Source organism: Gossypium raimondii, chromosome 6 (assembly GCF_025698545.1).
Source record: "Gossypium raimondii isolate GPD5lz chromosome 6, ASM2569854v1, whole genome shotgun sequence".
Classification (NCBI taxonomy): Eukaryota; Viridiplantae; Streptophyta; class Magnoliopsida; order Malvales; family Malvaceae; genus Gossypium; species Gossypium raimondii.
The window spans coordinates 45,520,252-45,538,946 of NC_068570.1; the positions used below are offsets into that span (position 1 = coordinate 45,520,252).

Consider the following 18,695-nt stretch of genomic DNA (forward strand, 5'->3'; position numbering starts at 1 on the left):
TGTGTGGCTTGGCCTTGTAACCCAAGTCAGGGAGTTACACCGGCATGGGCACGGGCTGGGACATGGTTATGTGTCCCTATTTCGAATGCCCACACGGCCTAAGACACAAGCGTGTGTCTCAGCCATGTGACCCCTGCAATTTGAAAATTTTCCTCTTTTTCTAAAAAATTCTATATGTTTCCAATTTAGTCCCGACTCATTTTTCCTTGTACAGTACCTAGTTTCTTTTCAAGTGGCACTCGTACTTTGATGTGAGTTCCATCTTAATGCCCCAATACAATTCTAATATCACATAATCACAAAGCTTAAATTACCTAACTAGTATTAGAAATATGTATATCAAATCTATAACATTATTTTTAATTAATTATCTTGAACCATTTCCACTTGTCATTAGTTGAATCACTGTGAATACATTCAGTCTTTCTAAATAGCAAGTGTTGTACTTTAATAATACAAATAAAGACTTTATTGAAATACCTACTCACTGTTTCACCTGACCTTTAATGTGTATCACTACAAGTTTTATTCTTAATATGATAAACAAGTATCAAAAGGAAAGTTGCAACTTACTCATCAATTAACAAGGGTTTTGTGTCTTTCAACTGTAACACCCAAATGGTTGAACAACCAACCCTTTTTAAAGTTCAACTTCTAAAGTAAGTATTCATAATTTAATAATCAATTAACAATTTCATAGGGTTTCGTTGTTAATGCATAATATATGGAAGGACTTTCTGATAAAATTCATCTCTTATAATAATATATCCAACAATTTAAGATAGTCTAATTACAATTTGAACTTGATTTGAAAAGTTTCAATACAAGCACAAAATAGATATTTAAACTCTGTGATGCCTTGACATCTACACGTTACAAAACAAAAGATGTCATGCGCACACAAGGCTTGGAGCTTCTGGCTTAGTTCATTAACTCTCCTCGAACTACAGTTTAGTATTACTTGAAATGAAGAAAAGAAACATGGTAAGTTCATGAGGAACTTAATAAGCTCTAAAATTATAAGTTACTTCATTTTTTATAGATTCACCTAGATTCTTTCTTAGCTTATACTTGTGAGACCATTTTTTTTACAACTTGTATTTGAGCACAAACCACAAAGTGGCGCAATACAATATGCATGAGAACTCCACCTTTTAAAGATCATAAGGCATATAGTTTCTTCATATAGAATTGTTGCATAAAATCTTAATATAATCCACCGAAAGAAGAGAGAGAGAAAGAGAGTCATTTCAGATTAACTTGAAGGACAATCCTACAGACATTTTAATGCAGACTCATAAGAAGATTCATGGGTACAGCGGCTCATACATATGTATTCGTAGAAGAAGATTCGCAATATGGCGGACTCAATCATGGGTACTCATATAAGTAGATTCAAGAATATAGCAGTCCATTCATGCGAAATCATAGAAGGAACTTCAAAGTTAAAACATATTTAAATATGCAAATTCATAAAAGAACTTCGCAATTATAGCAAATTTATACAAGCAGACTTTGTAGCAGACTTCATTTGGTGAAATCTCACTTTTAACTTTGACATAAAACTTAGTTTTTATCGAATAAGTTTAGCAGACCTTCATATCTTTCATATGCCATGGTCAGGGACTTGCTTACACATAGAAGGCTTAAAGCCTTAGACTCCATAAAATCTCATACATACATAGAACCCACATTAGGTTATCATATTCATTTGTACATATATCTCCATACAAACCAACCGAACCTCCACAAAATTGAAAACCATACATATACATTCTCCGTACTATCCATCCAAACTTCTACAAAGCTAGATAACACGTGGCACAGAGTGTGCAATGTAACATTTCTTCATCTTTCATCCACCAAAACAACCCTCCATACTTCTCATATCCTTCATATTTATAACAGGCATATAGAAACATTCAACTATTCATTTCATTGATGATACATCATATCATACCAAACATAACATCTAGTGGATCATTGCAAAGATAACTTTATCAATAATTATTTTCCCAATAAAAGTTTATCAAACAGTGATTTGGAAAGTATAATCAAACATGCAATTGTAAATCCAAACTTTATATAGATCATCCGCAATAATGCAACTCATCATCAGCAGAACATGAAGACAACCACAACATGGAAACACAATAATGATGAATATATAAGAAACCACCAAAAGTTTGAGTTTAGAAACTCGCCAGGAAAATACCTGGGTTGACACAGCTTACACTTACATAGACTTCCCTTTATCACTTGAATCTCCTCTTACTTGGTTGGCTAAATATAACAAGTATATAAAGATCAAAACGAAAATATACATGTATAACAAATCTTAATCCATATGCATGTAGAAGAATTATAGTTGTTAACTGTGACTTTAACATCACAATTCAAAATGAATTATACAGAAATCCCCAGACCTTCCTTCCTTTTTCTTAAATCAAAAGGTACATAAGAGTTAGAAAGATTATCGGCTTGCTAAGTTCTCAAATGTTTATGCTAACACCTTAAATTCTTCCTTACATGCAACCCGTTTCTTAATTTCCTTTCTTACAAAATGAAACAGAGAAGAAGAAGATAGAATAACGATAGAAAAAAATGAATATCAGCATGAAGAACCCTTCCTATATATAGTCTTTCTACCACTGCTTCCCTTAATCTCAAGACGGTCAGTCTTATAATACCCTAAATCATAATGTTTCCTACCAATAAAGATTCTTAGTTCTAATTTGACAGAAATAAATTCAAAGTCTAGCTATTTACCCAACCAGCCTACAAGGTTCACATAATTACACTAGAACCTGCTAAAACAGAAAATTCTCTAATTAAGTACTCAGAATTTCAATATGTAAAACCTTTAATATTTCCAAGTGTGACATCAAACTTCTTTTTCTGTAACAATTCACACAACTTAAAAAAGAAAACTTTAGATATTCTTAATTCATCAATACATGTTTGTTCATCATCATGAACAAAAGCTCTAATCCTATCTCGTTTTGCAAAAAAATCCAAAGTCTATGATGTCATTTTAGACCTATAAGAAATTAAACTTTTCTCTATGATTGAGTAAACGAATCACCAATTTACTAGTGCCACCATTTTAATCCAATGACTCACTACACTTAAAATCCTCCTTCTTCGACCCTTAGATCCAATCAAGTTAAAATATCTACTTCTCCGAATATTAATACCGAAACAATTCGTTTTTTTTATGAAATGCCTACAATTATTTGACGGTATACAAAAATAATTTTAATATCAAGAACACAACTCATGCCCAACAATATAGCTCATAAAAAAAATACAACTACACACTACACCCAAAGCCACCACACAACTATCTAATTCTTCATAAGATTCATGTAAGCAATTGGTAAAATATCATGAAAAGTTTAAACATTCTGTCATCAGCACTCAAATACATTGATTTTGAAGTGTGTGTGGTTAAAATTCTAGCATTCTCTTTGTTGTTATTTCTAGACATTTTGTTTTATTGGATTTAGAGTCGTAAATTTCTTTCTTTTAATTTTAAAATTAACAAGAGAAAATTTTCTTTAACTAATAGGCTCGAAGCAGATAGAGGCATCATATCAATATGCAAAATTTCAGTTCAAGTGTGGGAATTACTCGAGTGCTACTATCTCTATCAGTATAAAGATAAAAATTAACTTAAAACTAAATGAGAAAAGAAAAGCCAAAAAATATAAAATAAATAAATAAATATATTGAATCTAGAAGCTGCTTCAGCTTCAATACAAAATTAAAAGAGACACCCAATTGGAAAAAGAACATTTTACAGATCGGCAAAGAGAGAGTTTTGTTTTTTAATCATGTCTGTCTTGATTTTATGGAACCCAACATCTCAAGCTACAAAAGAGTTTTTCAAAAAATAAATAAATTATTTCATAAACATAAATAAAAATAAAATAAAGAAATGACTTTTAGATTTCTTATTTTGTTTAATTTGGATCAAATGGAGAATAGAAGAGCAACTAAAAAGTGTGTAGAAATTTTTACCCTTTATTCAAAATCTAAATGTAATTTATTTAATTATACGAGGTATAATTGAAAAATAATAATTAGAACCATATCATTAAATTTCTATGTTAAATAAATACCACCTCTACCTCACTGATACATACCACTCAACCTACGCATAAAAATATTTTTAATGTGACATATTAATTTATACCTCTACTAAATAAATGATTATTTGTAACATGCGACATGATGAAAGATTTCAACATGAAAAGAAATGGAAAACTCACCCAACATGTTCGTTTTAGAAAAGTCTGAATGAAGATCAGCGCACTTCAACAGTTATCTGCAAGAAGTTAATGCAAAAATATGGCGTTGGGTTCGTTTTAGAAGTTGTTTATTTCATGTCTGAGTGATTTGTAAAGGTTGTAATAATAAAAAATTAAATAATACAATTTATTGAGTTTTTTTTTTCTTTAATTTTGGCATATCTTCAATTTAGGTCCTTTAAGCTTAAATTTTGATTCAATTTGATCCTTTTGTTCACAATTTTCATTGATTTAATTTAGCATTTATTTTAAATGTAATTTATTAATGTTATTGAATTTAGTTAAATTTTTATGTTTTATAATTATTAATGTGTTTGCATGTATAGGGTATTGTATAATTTAATTAACTTAGTTATCGTAAAGTGATTGTATATTTTAATAAACTTGGTTATTATGAATTTCTTGATGATGATATATTTGAATGATTATATTAATTTTTGCAAGTAAAATTGATGAAACATTTCATAACGTGTTCCTCTACCCAAAACAATTGATATGTGGTTAAGTTATATTTAAGAAATTAAGAAATTAAATAATACATATCATATAATTTTAATCTGTATTGAAATAAAAACATTTTATCGCTTTCCGAATAATTACACATAAAAAATAGAATAACCAAAATAATTATACAATTAAAAGAAAATGTTTTGAAACAGTCAAAGCCGCCATAATTGTCCAGGACTCGAAAAATCTGAGTGATAAAAGAGAAAAGGCAGACCCATTAGACAGTAATTGGCGAGCGTCAGGACAAAAAGAAGGGGTTTCTTGTAACACCATGTCAGCAACACTTTGATGTCACATCTTACCTATCAATCCAGATCGTAATATTCAAAGTGAACCGATCCTTCCTGTGAGTTCTGTCAGCTTTCAGTTTGGGTTTTCCTCCCCAACAAAAACAATGCTTTCTTACATGAATCATCACGGGACCCACATCGTAGAACAATGTAATATTAAGTCATTAACTAATGCCCTCAAGTTTCACACAAAAGAGGCATCCGGTATTATAAATATATTTGTATTATTTTCATAGGGTGCTGACAGCTTTGTGGGCGACGTTCAAACAGATTCGATATTTTGATTCATTTGAGTTAACCTAAAATTCCTTCTGCTTATTTTTGTTCCATTACTTTGTTATATGTCCCGATTTCAAAATCACTTCCAACAGTACTTCTGACTATTAGAATTTCGTATGTCACTACGTCATTTCCATGCACGCTTAATTCCAAGATGCTAGGGGAACTATCTCGTACTTAAGTCGGCAATATCCAGCTGCATTGTGTTGTGGTCTATGAACTGCCTTCGTCCACCATTAGTGTCACTCTCTTTGAACCAATTTATATAAACAACTTTCTCGTTGCTTGTCCTACCATTGGTGATTAATCTGTTGCACTAGGCAAACAGGACCAGCCTGCAAGTTAATTAAGTAGCAATGGTATATTTTCTGATATTCTTGGCATCATTTGCTCACTCATTTTCCGGTGAAGGGAATAAAATATTTTCATGCTTTTGTTGTAGGAGAAACTCGAGCTTGTTGATGGTAAGGTGAATTGGAAGGGGGAAACAGCTGTGAAGCACAAGCATGGAGGACTGAGAGCTGCTTTGTTCGTTCTACGTAAGTGAAGGCTTTACTATACATCCTTTGTATTGCAAAATGGAGAAGAACTTTTTGGTTATGAACTCACATGTATAGGACTTGTTGTTTTTCTGCAGTGGCGTTTGCATTTGAGAACTTGGCAAATCTTCATTTGGCCGTCAACCTGACGACTTACTTCAATGGGATTTTGCACTTCGAAGTATCTGATGCAGCTAATGCTCTAACCAACTTCATGGGGACTGGTTATATCCTTTCCATTATCTTTGCTGTCTTCGCAGACACTTATATTGGCAGATTTAAAAGTATTCTCATTTCTGGATCCGTTGAGTTCCTGGTAGGCTATTGCTAGAGCTAGATTTCATGGTTCTGAATTTCATGGCAGACTAGAAACTTCATAAAGCAACTGACAAACTTGTTGGTTTCATGGTGTGTTTTTTTTTTTTTTTTTGTGAATGATCGTTATATCTAGGGACTAGCATTGCTCACAGCGCAAGCTCACTATTCGAGCCTCAGGCCACCGCCTTGTAACGTCTTCGATCCGACTTCTCGTTGCGAGAAACTTGAAAGTAGTGATACTGTGTTCCTCTACGTTGCTCTATACTTGGTTGCTGCGGGAATGGCGGGGATTAAAGCCTCGATACCATCCCATGGAGCTGATCAATTCGATGAGAAAGACCCTCGAGAAGCTAAGACAATGTCCAGTTTCTTCAACGGTTTATTGTTCGCCTTGTGCATTGGTGGTGCAGTTAGTTTAACGCTCTATGTCTGGCTTGATGATCATAAAGGATGGGATGTTGGATTCGGAGTCTCTGCCATCGCCATGTTCTTGGCTCTCATCGTTGCTGTATTGGGATGGCCATTGTATAGGATACATGTGGTTCAAGGAAGTAGTGTCCTTCTGGAACTCATTCAGGTTTGCTTGCATGAAACTCCATCAATTAATTCTCATTCATATATAGTTCATCTCGCCATGGACAGAACTTTACTCGCTTTTGGTTTGCTTGAAGGTTTTTGCTGCAGCAATCCGCAATAGAAATCTTAAACTCCCTGAGAACCCTCTGGAGCTTTATGAGATTGACAAAGACAAGGAAGCTGCTTTGGAAGATGATTTCCTGCCTCACAGAGACGTTTACAGGTTCCTGGATAAAGCAGCCATTAAAACAGCATCTGAGAAACCAAATCCATGGAAGCTCTGCAGGGTAACCCAAGTAGAAAACGCAAAGATCTTACTTGGAATGACCCCAGTTTTCGCTTGTACCATAATCATGACCCTTTGCTTAGCTCAACTCCAAACCTTTTCAGTCCAACAAGGCCTTACGATGGATACAACAATCGTTGGCTCTTTCCACATCCCACCTGCTTCTCTACCAATCATTCCTGTTGTTTTCTTGATCTTCATAATCCCCTTCTATGACCAAATTGCTGTTCCCCTTCTCCGTAAGGTCACTGGCCATGTCACCGGGATCTCTCACCTTCAACGTATAGGAGTTGGCCTCATCCTCTCCTCCATATCCATGGCTACCGCTTCAATCATGGAAGTGAAGCGCAAATCCGTGGCTCGAGACCACAATATGCTGGATGCTTTACCAGTGCTCCAACCATTGCCCATCAGCGTCTTCTGGCTCTCATTCCAGTACTTCATTTTTGGAATTGCAGACATGTTTACCTATGTGGGTCTTCTTGAATTTTTCTATTCTGAAGCTCCTCAAGGACTTAAAACCGTATCCACTTGCTTCTTGTGGACTTCCATGGCACTTGGCTACTACCTCAGTACCATTCTGGTTCAGATAGTGAATCGTGCAACAAAACATATTACAAACAGTGGGGGTTGGTTAGCTGGCAACAATATTAACAAGAATCATCTCAATCTCTTCTACTTGTTACTTGCTTTGCTGAGTTTGGTCAATTTCTGTGTGTATTTGTTTGTTTCTTCGCGTTATAAGTACAGGTCTAAGAACTAAGATGGACCCAAGACAGAAGCCAACTAGACCTTCATTTTATTCCATTTCCGCTTTATGTTTATGTCAAATTAAGTTGGTGACAAGATGTAGAGATCGAGTTCCAAATGTATTTGTATTTGTATTTTCATATTATGTTGTTTGATGATATAAAAGTAAAACCCCAAACTCAATTTGTATTCATTTCTTCTTTCTGGTTTCATCAAATTTAAGAGACATAAAAGATGGCAGAGAAAATCTTGGCATTACTGAACTTTTAAGATCGGCCCCAAGTTTCCCTCACAAGCACCCACCTGTCGAGACATCTCGCCACCGTCAGCCACCTCATCACCATGCATGTCAAGGTGGCCACCAAATATTCCTCCACGTTCCCCCACCTACTTTCTCGATTCCCTTATAACCCCCGAAATTTTCAGAACAATCTTCAAACCATACCCCCTCCACAAGTTCTTTTCAATGGCTTCCAGTGACAAGTCCCCGGCTCCAACACCGGCTAAAGGTGCGGAGGCAGCGCCACCAGGGCAACCCATGACGATGGGTCAGCATGTGGTGGACAAGGGAGCATCAATGCTGCAGGCATTGACCCCAGTGAAGCAAATCAGCCAACATGTCTGCACCTTTGCCTTGTATAGCCATGATATGTGCCGTCAAATCGAGACTCACCACTATGTTAGCAGGCTGAACCAGGACTTTCTCCAGTGTCCTGTTTATGATTCCGATGATTCCAACGCCAGCCTCATTGGTCAGTTTCCTTTTACCAATATAGTTGACAATCAAACAATATGTTGAACAAGTTTTTGTTTTTTTTGCATTTCAATGCAGGAATTGAATATATAATATCCGATAGATTGTTTGAAGCTCTGCCTCAAGAAGAGCAAAAACTTTGGCATTCCCATGCTTATGAGGTCTCTGTTGTTTAATCTCTTTTCTTCTTAGTGTTTACGTAGTAAATTATAGTACTAATGAAGATGATAAGCGTGGAATTTGTCGCAGATAAAATCAGGGCTCTGGGTTAATCCCAGAATACCAGAAATGATAGGGAAACCTGAATTGGAAAATCTGGCAAAAACCTATGGCAAGTTTTGGTGCACATGGCAAGTTGACAGAGGTATATATACAAGTTAATTTATAGTACCTACAAATCCTTGCAATGGCCGCCCTTTAGACCCGAGTTTGGTTCGTTCTTACCAAAAATTTGCACACCAACTTTGGGCTCCAACGGTCAACGGTCGACCTGCTCAATTTTTTTTATTTAATATCTAAATAATTATTATTATTTTGAGAAATTTTTAAATATTATTTAATATCTCAATTTTTGTCATGTGATTGACGTATAATTTTAACAATTTTTTATCTTGAATCTCGAATAGAATCTCAAATTCATAACCTTATATCTTTGAACACAAATTTGTAACTTTAAACTCTAAAATTGAACTTTGAACCCAACTCAAAATCTTGAACTCAAACTTTAAATTTTAAATCTTGAACTCAAATTTTGAAGTCAAGTTTTGAAGTTTAGGCTTCAAATTTAAGTTTTGAAGTTTAGGCTTCAAATTTAAGTTTTGAAGTTTGAATTTAGGGTAAATAGTAAAATAATGATATTTTTTAAATGGATTGCGTAAAATAAAAATATTAATTTATGAAAAAAGATAAAATGATTAAAATTTGTAAAAGAAGAAAATATGTTTTTTATAATTTAAAAATTAATTATTTTAAGTTAAAAGAAGATATTAGATATAGATGAGTGTCTAATAATATTTTATTATTTTTAAATTTTTAAATTTAATGGCGTGATACTATTTTTATAATTTTATAAATTTATTATTTTTATAATTTTGCTACATATGTACCATAATTTACCAGTATTATTTTATTTTACTTTTATCTAGAATTATTTTATATATAATATAATTTATATCACATTTACATGACATTATAATTTAAATATTAAAAATAAAAGTATAAATTGTATATATTTAAAATTTTAAAATATATATATAATTTTAAAATTATTAAATATTAAATAAAAAGTTTATAAAAATAAAATAATTTTAAAATAAAAATATGAATATAAATTAATATTTTTAATTGAAATTCTATAGAACGAGGATATGCTGGCAACAATTTTAATATAAACTGAAACACAGTTAGTGGACATTTTAAAAATTAAAAAAAATAAAGAAAAGAAGAAGAAGAGATAATTGACACTTTTATAAAAAGTAATAATGGACCCAAAATTAATGGATGAAATCAAATCATAGTTTAATTTACTCCATGGGTAGTGATGGGTTAATAGGGATGTAGTCGAGTAAGTTGCGAGGTTTATGTTTCGAGTCTATCATATATAAATTCGATTAGATTTTGGTTTGGATGCATAGATGGATTTAATCAAATGTGTATGATATTGATAATATATACAATAACTTGATAAATGGACACCAAACGAGTGATGTTGGGTGGGGATGAAGGTGACAGACTTCCACTTGGAGCACCAGCATTGATGATGTCACCACAGGGGGTGAACCTGGGGAAAATCGACCCAGAGCTGGTGAAGAAGAGGGATGACAATTACAGCATCTCAACCGAAGCAATTATGGAGTCAAGGGTGGAAATTGAAGAACCTGAATGGATCAATCCACAGGCTGATTACTGGAAACAGCATGCCAAGGGTTTCGCCATTGACATCGAGAAAACTGAAATGAAGTTGAGAGCTCCCTTCCCTTAGAACTTGCCTTTGCCTATAACCACAAAATATTGTGCCTAATCACTACTAGTCTTGTGTTGCTTTTCAATTGTGTGTGGGGTAGGTTTTTTGCAATAATCTGTAGAAATGATGTGGTACTATCTATCACATTTTTACTTTTGAGTCAAAGTTGTTTTTCTTTAAGCAAATTACAGAAGAGCTTGTAATTTCTCCTAATTTTATTGGACAGTTAGAGGTCAGCACACAGTAGAAAATTTTTAAAATTTTTAACTTTTCTCCATTTTTAATAGCTTAATTACATTCTCATCCTTTCAACACATTCTACTTAGTTGCTTAAAAAATATTTAAAATTTATTTTCACATATTAAAATATTAACAACAAATTATAATAAATTATTTTTATATTCTTATTAAAATATCATAATATTAATTAATTTAACCTTTATTTAAATATATATTTGTTACTTTATAACATCATGTCTAAAATAGACATTTTATTTCTAAAAACACTTCTTATAACCATACTAAACACTTAAATCTTAAACAAAATTTTTAAAATCTCTCAAAAGTAGTGCTAAACTAATACTAATTCACCTAAATCAGTCCCCAATTTTTTTACTTAAAAAGCATACTAGCTCTTTATACGAACAAAATAGAAGTTAATTAAATCTCGTACATAAAACAAAATCGTGCTATTTTAATCTCATACATAAAACAAAAACAAGCTTTCTCCTCAATAATCTTAGAAAAGTACAATCAATCCAATTCAGACAGACATCATTACATAATAATTAAAATATCTTTGCTTGATTCGACTTTCTTTAGCAAAACCGTTTTCCCCAATTCCAATTCCAATTCATATGGTCCAAATACGTTGTTCTTGTAGTAGTTCCCTTAGCTGATTACGATAACATACTTTTCTTTTATGCAGCTTATGATAGCATACATAATGTACAGTAGAAGTTACAAACAAATGGAGTGGAACAAAATGTAGTTTTCAGCCCACAAGGCAGAAGGGAGAACAAATCTTAAAGACATCAAACATTTTTTTTTCAAGTATGCTCCTGGTTATACGCTCAATCTTTTAGCCAATAAACTGAATGAATTTTGCAGAATTATAAGCTTTGCAAGATAAAACACCAGCCATTCATTCAAATGCTGTTAGTAGATCGAGATGAATTGCTACGGCTGCTTGGACTAGAATGATCTTTCTTCAGCATTGCCTCCAGATTCTGAAAGCATTTTAGTGGTCTAACCTGTACATTTTGCAAGCAGCCAACCTTAGTTAAAAATGCACCAAGATGTTACCTTTTGAAAGGGACTCGGACACTAAACCAAATTAAGAGATGACTAGCCATCCATTCTAGCCAACCAAAAATATGACTGATACTGCTACTTGACAAACAAGGCGAAAGGATCCCGTTTGCTAGCCATGAACCAACATCACGAGGGAGGCCTGGACTAATGGCCTATTTTGCTAGCCATTCAATAACAGGAAATTTGGCAACTCAATATAACACCCTTATTTTCATCACTTCTGACCTTTCACTAGGGATCAGAATGTATTAAGAAGAAGCTGATTGCCTCACAAAATTTCAATAGCTATGTGCCTTTTTGTTTGATAATAAGCTTCAAATATGAGAACCTTCGATGGAAACATGTGCGTGAGAGAATGACAGGGTGAGGCTTTGGAGAAAGAGAGAGGATACCTTCCAACGCTTTCTATGACTGAAACTGTTGTGAATAGATTCAAGTCTGGTTATAATCCGTCTGAATGTAGGTCGCTTGGCAGGTTTCTCATTCCAACACTCCTCAATTAACCTGGAATTAGAAGGATAATATTAGCATATCTTCTATATATACATATAATATATATATATATATGTGTCTGGCCCCTAGATGCATATACCGCCCTGACAGAGAGATGCAATGACTAGTATGCTACATGCTAATTCATAGAATTAAAATTTCTTCAAAAGATTACCAGATGCCTTGCAGAAGAGAATACGGGATTATTAATTCATTTCAGATGTATACATGCATGTTGGTATGCCTCTGGTGCCATGAGTGCATATCCTGAACTAAGACTTAAGAATTAAGCTTGATGACAAACTAAAAGAAAGAAGCAAAATTACTATAACTATTATTGAAGCCAAAATGTAGTACTCACTCTTTGAGCCCATGGGCATAATGCTTAGCTGGAGCTTTGAAAGGTGGACGCTCCCTTGCTGCATATACCTTGGGAACTTCATTGTCTTGCTTAGCAGAAAATGGTGGGTAGCCTTCAATCATCTACAGAATAGCACAATAAAATCACTTATTAAGGCTGTTACAATTATTAGACTTGGTATAGAACAAAAAGAAGAATAAAAAGAAAAATTAAATTAAAAACAGCACAACAGGCATCACAAGAAAGGGGATCGAGCAGGGAAGAAAAGCAGAAACCCCATTGTGCCTTCCATCGTCTTATGGGGAGAAGTGGAAATAGAAACAAACTTTTAATGCCCGGCTAATCATTTACAAATGTCAAACCCTAATGTATATAATATTTAATTTAGAGGAGAAAGAAAAAGACAATTGTCCGGCTTCATATTTTTCAGGTAAGGTAGAGCAATGAAAAGCCCCAACTACTCAGAAAAGCTAGACTCGTAATTGACATTTTAAATAATGTTAAAATATTCAGGTTATACATTCGCGCATGCACACACAGACACACACACACACACACATATATATGCCAAAATATTTGCTATCATTCAAGATTTCCTGCAATATCTCAACTACCGCTCATTGAATGAGTACAAACAACTTGCAAAATTAAAATATTTCTTAACCATGGTTTAAGAACTGTAAAAACTGGTAAAATTATCATAATATCTGTTTTCCCCCTTCTTAACACCGTGTAAAACAAATCTCCTTTTCATAAATATTCTTCTCAATAATCATCAAGGCATTTGACTTTGAATCAAGCTGATCTTATGATCAAAAAACCGAAATAATTTACCTCCTGTAAGATCAGAGCAAATGAAAACACGTCTACTTTGGTATCATAATCATCATTCTTGAACACCTCTGGAGCAACATATCGGCCTGTATCAATAAGATCAAATATGTTTCAGCTTACAGCAAAAAAAATAAAGGTAAAAAAATGACAGCTTGAATTTGTAAAATAGAAAAAATTGAGGATAAACAGAACCAAATAGAAAGAGAACTCACAAGATGTGTCTAGACAAGTTAGAGGTTTATCTTCTTTAACGGTTAGCAGCTTGCTAACTCCAAAATCTGCAACTTTCAGATGTCCAGAATCATCCCTCAAAATGTTTCTGTTATTTCAATTGTAAGCACATAAAAAGTTCTGACCATTTCAGAAAATTCAAGGGGACAAAACGTCTTTACAGTAGCCTAAAGCTAATTTTGTTCCAGATCTAAATTTTGTTAGGAAAAGAAAACCCCTCTAAACAAGAAAACTTACGAAGGCTCAAGATCACGGTGAATTATTGGTGCCGGTTTGTTCTCATGTAAATAATTCATTCCCCTGCAAAAGATTATAGAAGATAAGTTAATATTCGATTTCACGAGGAAGAGACTATCAGCCAGCAAAAGAATGTTTGATGCATTAATCAGTTTTATTTCTCACTTAACTCTAAACATAAGCTTTGTAGTGATCATCTCAACTACAATCATTTAAGACCAGCAAGCACAGTCTTAAGTTTAAATACTATTTTTTTTCCCTGCACTAAAATGTATAATCATTTTGCAGCTTTTAGATTTCCCTATTCATGTTCTTCACAAAGACCGGGTATCGTGCAACAGATATACTCATGTACAATTAGCACTAACTCTAAAATGAAATTTGACAAAAAAACTGTCCATTTATGACTAGGAAAATAGCCATTTGTCAACGTGTATTCAAGAATAATAATTTCAGTACAATAACAAACCTTGCAATATCAAGTGCAAATCTCAGAGCTGTCATTGGTTTCAAGGCTCCTTTTCTCTTCAAGAAGGCTCGTAAATCTCCCTGCAAACAAGCAGCAATCAAGACAATTTCTAATGATAATTTTAGATTTAAACCAAATAAGCTAAGAGATATTTAAGGTGAATATCTTAAAATCCTATTATTCATCCACAAACAAAATTAACAAAACAAAGGAAAGATATGACATTATAGTTCCCTATCAATGCCTTAACCAACATTTCATACAAACAAAAACAATTCATGGCACCTCAATTACGCAGCAAATTTATAACAACATCAGCAAGCCAAAATGTCAGAGGGAAGTAAATTATTCATACAAAAGAGTCCATAGATGCTATGGTAGCAAATAAGATGCCGATTAAAACCTTGGGTAAATATTCTGTCACAATCATCATAGGACTACTTTGAGTTACTGCACCAAGAAATTGAACTACATTTGGATGTCGAATTTTCTGAAATAATGCAAGCTCATCTCGAAATGCCCTCCTGAGAAAAACCAAGAATTCATGTATCATAATGTGTGGAAGAAAAGGACCAACGCTTAGTCCAAGAATTCTTATCCCTAAAGGCAGGCATCAGGCTCTAGGGTTTGAAGACCCAATAAAAGGTCCAGAATCTTGATACCACAATAACAAAAGAGAAAACATAAAGCAAAACATGCCAACCCCTCACCTCAGCTCCTCGTCTCACTCATGCTCTCCTCCCAGAATATATATATATATATATACACACACACACACAACATAGAAAGACAGGAAGAACATCTTGAGTTATTGAACTTACACTTTATCCTCATCGGTAAAAACTTCATCCCCAACCCTTTTCACAGCAACTTGTGTTCCACGCCATAATGCAATACAGAAGGTTCCCTGCAATTTAGTCATAGAGATGACTTAGCTCAGCAGCAACTAAAGAAAAATTGAAGATGCAATAACACATGGTCATCAGGTCATGAGTTGAATGTACATATATATATTTAACATGAACGAAAAAACCTATGTTTTTAGAAGCACTTTGCTCATAGAAATGCATAACTCCCTTATGTGTCTCTCTTCGGAACTGCATTGCATAGATAATGAAACTCTTTGCTCTGTGCAACAAAAAATTTTATATACCTTTTACTGGTCATCTACCAATTCTTTATTGTCAGCTCTAACCTCCCACCATAACTAGAAAAAACAAAATAACTTACATAGATACAACCGAGCCACTACTTCAAAAATTACTAGCATTCTCCACAAATGTTGATAAGCATTATATTAGGCCACATTTTGATGGATGGTGAAATTGGAAATAATAATTGAAGTTAAATTAGTTGTTGTAGGTGTACAATCTGGGTAATGTCAGAGTCAGAGTGAAACCAGAGGGATATCTATTTAGAGGAAAGGCAGTTGCGAGTGCTGAGGTGAAACTTAGTGAAAGAGAAAATAGTCATTAAAAATACTAATATATTTGTAACAGACTATTTTTTTTATAGATATTCCAACACTATTTAAATATAAATTCTCAAAATTTCTATTATCTACTTTTTTTATACAAAGCCTAAAACTATGCATAATCCCTCTCTAACCCTGAGGATAAGCACATTTGAACACACATCCTCCTATACCGGCAACAATACTGTTGCCAACTGAGCTAAGACTTGGTCAGCATTTCTATTATCTACTTATGTATTCACTTATAAAATAAATTTATTTATCATTTTAAATGAAAAAATAATTAAAAACCTTTAAATGAAACAAAATAGAAAATTAGAAATAGCCAAGTGTTGAAAATTTAAAGAACGAAAGCAAGGGTGAAAATGGCAAGGGGAGTGCGATTGGAGGGAATTCTCCACCAGACCCAAAAGGGTCCAGCTGTCCAGTGAAATTGCAGTATATTAGAATGTGCTGCCCTCGTAATCAGAACAACAATTCGGGGCGATGGAAGATAAATTACGCCGTACCGGGCGCCCAGTTAAACGTACACTGAGAAACAGGTCCAAACCAAAATTGTTCTCCTTATGAATGCAAATGTAACCACTATTAGCAAGTCCCCAGGACTTGATGAATTTCCCAATAAAAGTAGCCCTTGACATGACTATGATTTAAACAATTACGAAACCATGATCAGTTACATATAATAAAATAAGAGATTACCTTTGTAATGTTGACGCTGTTAGTAAAATCAAGTTCTTTTGGATCAATCTCATATTCTGGAACTTCACGCGCGTGATTTACATGCATTGGAGCCATCTAAGACCAAAATTCAACAAGCAACATAAATAGAAAAATCAGCGAAGGAAAAAGATTTCCAAATAGAAAATGCAAAAGGAACTTACAAAAGGCTTAGCTCCATGTTTCTCCAGAAGTTTAATCACATCATGATTCTTATAATATACAGCATCCGCCAAAGGCTATTTAACCAAAAATATATATATTAGAGAAAAAAAATAGAAAAAGAGCAAAACAGGAGGCAATTTTGGTTTTTTGCTTACAGTGCTTCCCCATCGATCTGTAGATTCGACGTCAGCGCCGCGCTGAAGGAGCAAGGAAACGACATCGGTCTGTCCTTGACAAGCTGCAATATGGAGAGCCGTCCGATCATCGATGTCGCGGAAATTAACATTGATCCCCGAGTCCAAGAGCTCGCGAATGCCGTCCAAATCACCTTCGTTGGCCAAGTACATCAACCTAACTCCTTCATCTATCTCCTCTCCTTCCTCGTTCTCTTTCCCATCCGCTTCGCCTCTGTCTCTCTCCGGCGCCATCGACGATTGCTTCCCTAATGTAAACCTCACCGCCGCTTTGTTTTCCATCACTTAACAAGAACAAGAAAATCAAAGAAAAGATAGCTACTTCTCTTCGTAAATCCAAAATAAGTATGATCTTCAATTTGATTAACGCTTAATTAGAGAAGAATTAAACAGAACTAGGATCTGACGTGTAGATTTTTACAATGAAAGTAGATTGAGAGATTTTGGGGAGGTTTTATATAGAGTTCAAACCCAAAAAAAAAAAAAAGGAAAAGAAATGAAAGCTGAAGTTTCAGTATTGGTTAAGGTAACGTATTTTCCTAAGGGGCTGTGGTATCCACTCGCTGTAGATGCGTGAGAGTAATTTCGGCGACGTAGCGGAGGATAGGAGACAGTTGACTAACTTATGATGGGAACTTAACGCGCTCCGTTAAGCGGAACAATAACAAAACGAAATGGGAAAACGACGACTTTATACTTTATTAGATATTTGCGGAAAGGGATAAAGAAATCACCGCTAATTCATGATCAGACAGTTTTAGTGCAGATGAGCCGTGTGTAGGGGACCACATATTTTAACAAAAAAATAATTGCACCCGTACATCTCAAAACAAATGTCTCAATTGAATTTTTAAATGAAAATATTATTTCAATCAATAAAATAATTTATTTATTTACAAAAATTATCTAAGTCAAAAATTATATAAGTAAATGATGCATTTTTCATCGTGATCATCAATGTCACTCGATTAGCCAATCATCGATTTTTTTTAAAAATATGTTTTTGAATGCTGTCACTACATCAAGCGACACCAATATATATTTTTTAAAATGCTTGTTAAAAATGTGGGTATTCAAGGAATGTGACACCTATTAAGTTTTTAAAAAAAATATATTTTTAGGTGTCATCATCGTGTTAGATGACACCAAAAATATTTTTTTTTAAAATCATTGTAGAAAAAGTGGTTCAAAGTTTAGGTCATTGTTTTAGAATATTTAAAGTCGGCTATTAGGATATCAGAACCGTAGAAGTCAACGAGAAAGAGAAAATCTCTTCTTTGGTGTTGAAATCGGCATGAAAGACCACTATAAACGGCGGCATCGGTGGTTATTAAATACGACGACTAGAGTTTTCAATTGAGAAAAAAAAGAGAAATAAAAAAAATAAAAAAGACAACTTAGTACATAGAAAAAGAAGAGAAATTTGAATGGGAAAGGAAAATAGAGTATATGAGAAATAGATAATCAAATATGGGAAAAGAAATATAATAACATATATTGAAAATAGAGATATGAAAGGGAATTTAATATTTTATGGAAAATACATATCTCTATTTTTCATATATGTTATTCTCTTCCTTTCTCATATTTGATTCTTTATTTTCCATATATGTTATTCTCTTTGTTTTC

General features: G+C 33.7%; 3 protein-coding genes across 3 annotated transcripts; 2 read left to right on the top strand and 1 right to left on the bottom strand.

Annotated features, from left to right (window-relative positions):
* The first annotated feature begins 5,485 nt into the window (after nucleotides 1-5,485).
* Nucleotides 5,486-8,051, top strand: LOC105774289 (protein NRT1/ PTR FAMILY 4.5). Its single transcript, XM_012596735.2, has 5 exons — nucleotides 5,486-5,748; nucleotides 5,832-5,928; nucleotides 6,027-6,244; nucleotides 6,380-6,823; nucleotides 6,918-8,051. The coding sequence occupies exons 1-5, from the start codon at nucleotides 5,746-5,748 to the stop codon at nucleotides 7,869-7,871; spliced, it is 1,716 nt and encodes a 571-aa protein (XP_012452189.1). The 5' UTR covers nucleotides 5,486-5,745; the 3' UTR covers nucleotides 7,872-8,051.
* Nucleotides 8,052-8,283: 232 nt separating this feature from the next.
* LOC105774290 (oil body-associated protein 2A) lies at nucleotides 8,284-10,842 on the top strand. Its single transcript, XM_012596737.2, has 4 exons — nucleotides 8,284-8,610; nucleotides 8,691-8,773; nucleotides 8,862-8,976; nucleotides 10,337-10,842. The coding sequence occupies exons 1-4, from the start codon at nucleotides 8,325-8,327 to the stop codon at nucleotides 10,591-10,593; spliced, it is 741 nt and encodes a 246-aa protein (XP_012452191.1). The 5' UTR covers nucleotides 8,284-8,324; the 3' UTR covers nucleotides 10,594-10,842.
* Nucleotides 10,843-11,282: 440 nt separating this feature from the next.
* On the bottom strand, nucleotides 11,283-17,625 carry LOC105773614 (integrin-linked protein kinase 1). The gene is made up of 12 exons (XM_012595641.2): nucleotides 17,028-17,625; nucleotides 16,872-16,946; nucleotides 16,690-16,785; nucleotides 15,335-15,420; nucleotides 14,917-15,037; nucleotides 14,514-14,593; nucleotides 14,045-14,107; nucleotides 13,789-13,895; nucleotides 13,577-13,662; nucleotides 12,743-12,864; nucleotides 12,282-12,393; nucleotides 11,283-11,828 (listed from the first exon to the last, which is right to left on the bottom strand). The coding sequence occupies exons 1-12, from the start codon at nucleotides 17,346-17,348 to the stop codon at nucleotides 11,724-11,726; spliced, it is 1,374 nt and encodes a 457-aa protein (XP_012451095.1). The 5' UTR covers nucleotides 17,349-17,625; the 3' UTR covers nucleotides 11,283-11,723.
* Between the last annotated feature and the right edge of the window lie 1,070 nt (nucleotides 17,626-18,695).

Excerpts from the sequence above, each read along its gene's own strand:
- LOC105774289 (XM_012596735.2), top strand. Across the intron at positions 5,929-6,026 it reads AGCTGCTTTGTTCGTTCTAC|TGGCGTTTGCATTTGAGAAC; the intron begins GTAAGTGAAGGC and ends GTTTTTCTGCAG. Across the intron at positions 6,245-6,379 it reads CTGGATCCGTTGAGTTCCTG|GGACTAGCATTGCTCACAGC; the intron begins GTAGGCTATTGC and ends CGTTATATCTAG.
- LOC105774290 (XM_012596737.2), top strand. The coding sequence starts at position 8,325 with ATGGCTTCCAGTGACAAGTCCCCGGCTCCAACACCGGCTAAAGGTGCG. Across the intron at positions 8,611-8,690 it reads TTCCAACGCCAGCCTCATTG|GAATTGAATATATAATATCC; the intron begins GTCAGTTTCCTT and ends ATTTCAATGCAG. Across the intron at positions 8,774-8,861 it reads GGCATTCCCATGCTTATGAG|ATAAAATCAGGGCTCTGGGT; the intron begins GTCTCTGTTGTT and ends AATTTGTCGCAG.
- LOC105773614 (XM_012595641.2), bottom strand. The coding sequence starts at position 17,348 with ATGGAAAACAAAGCGGCGGTGAGGTTTACATTAGGGAAGCAATCGTCG. Across the intron at positions 13,896-14,044 it reads CACCGTGATCTTGAGCCTTC|AAACATTTTGAGGGATGATT; the intron begins GTAAGTTTTCTT and ends TTGAAATAACAG. Across the intron at positions 12,394-12,742 it reads TATGCCCATGGGCTCAAAGA|GTTAATTGAGGAGTGTTGGA; the intron begins GTGAGTACTACA and ends TTCTAATTCCAG.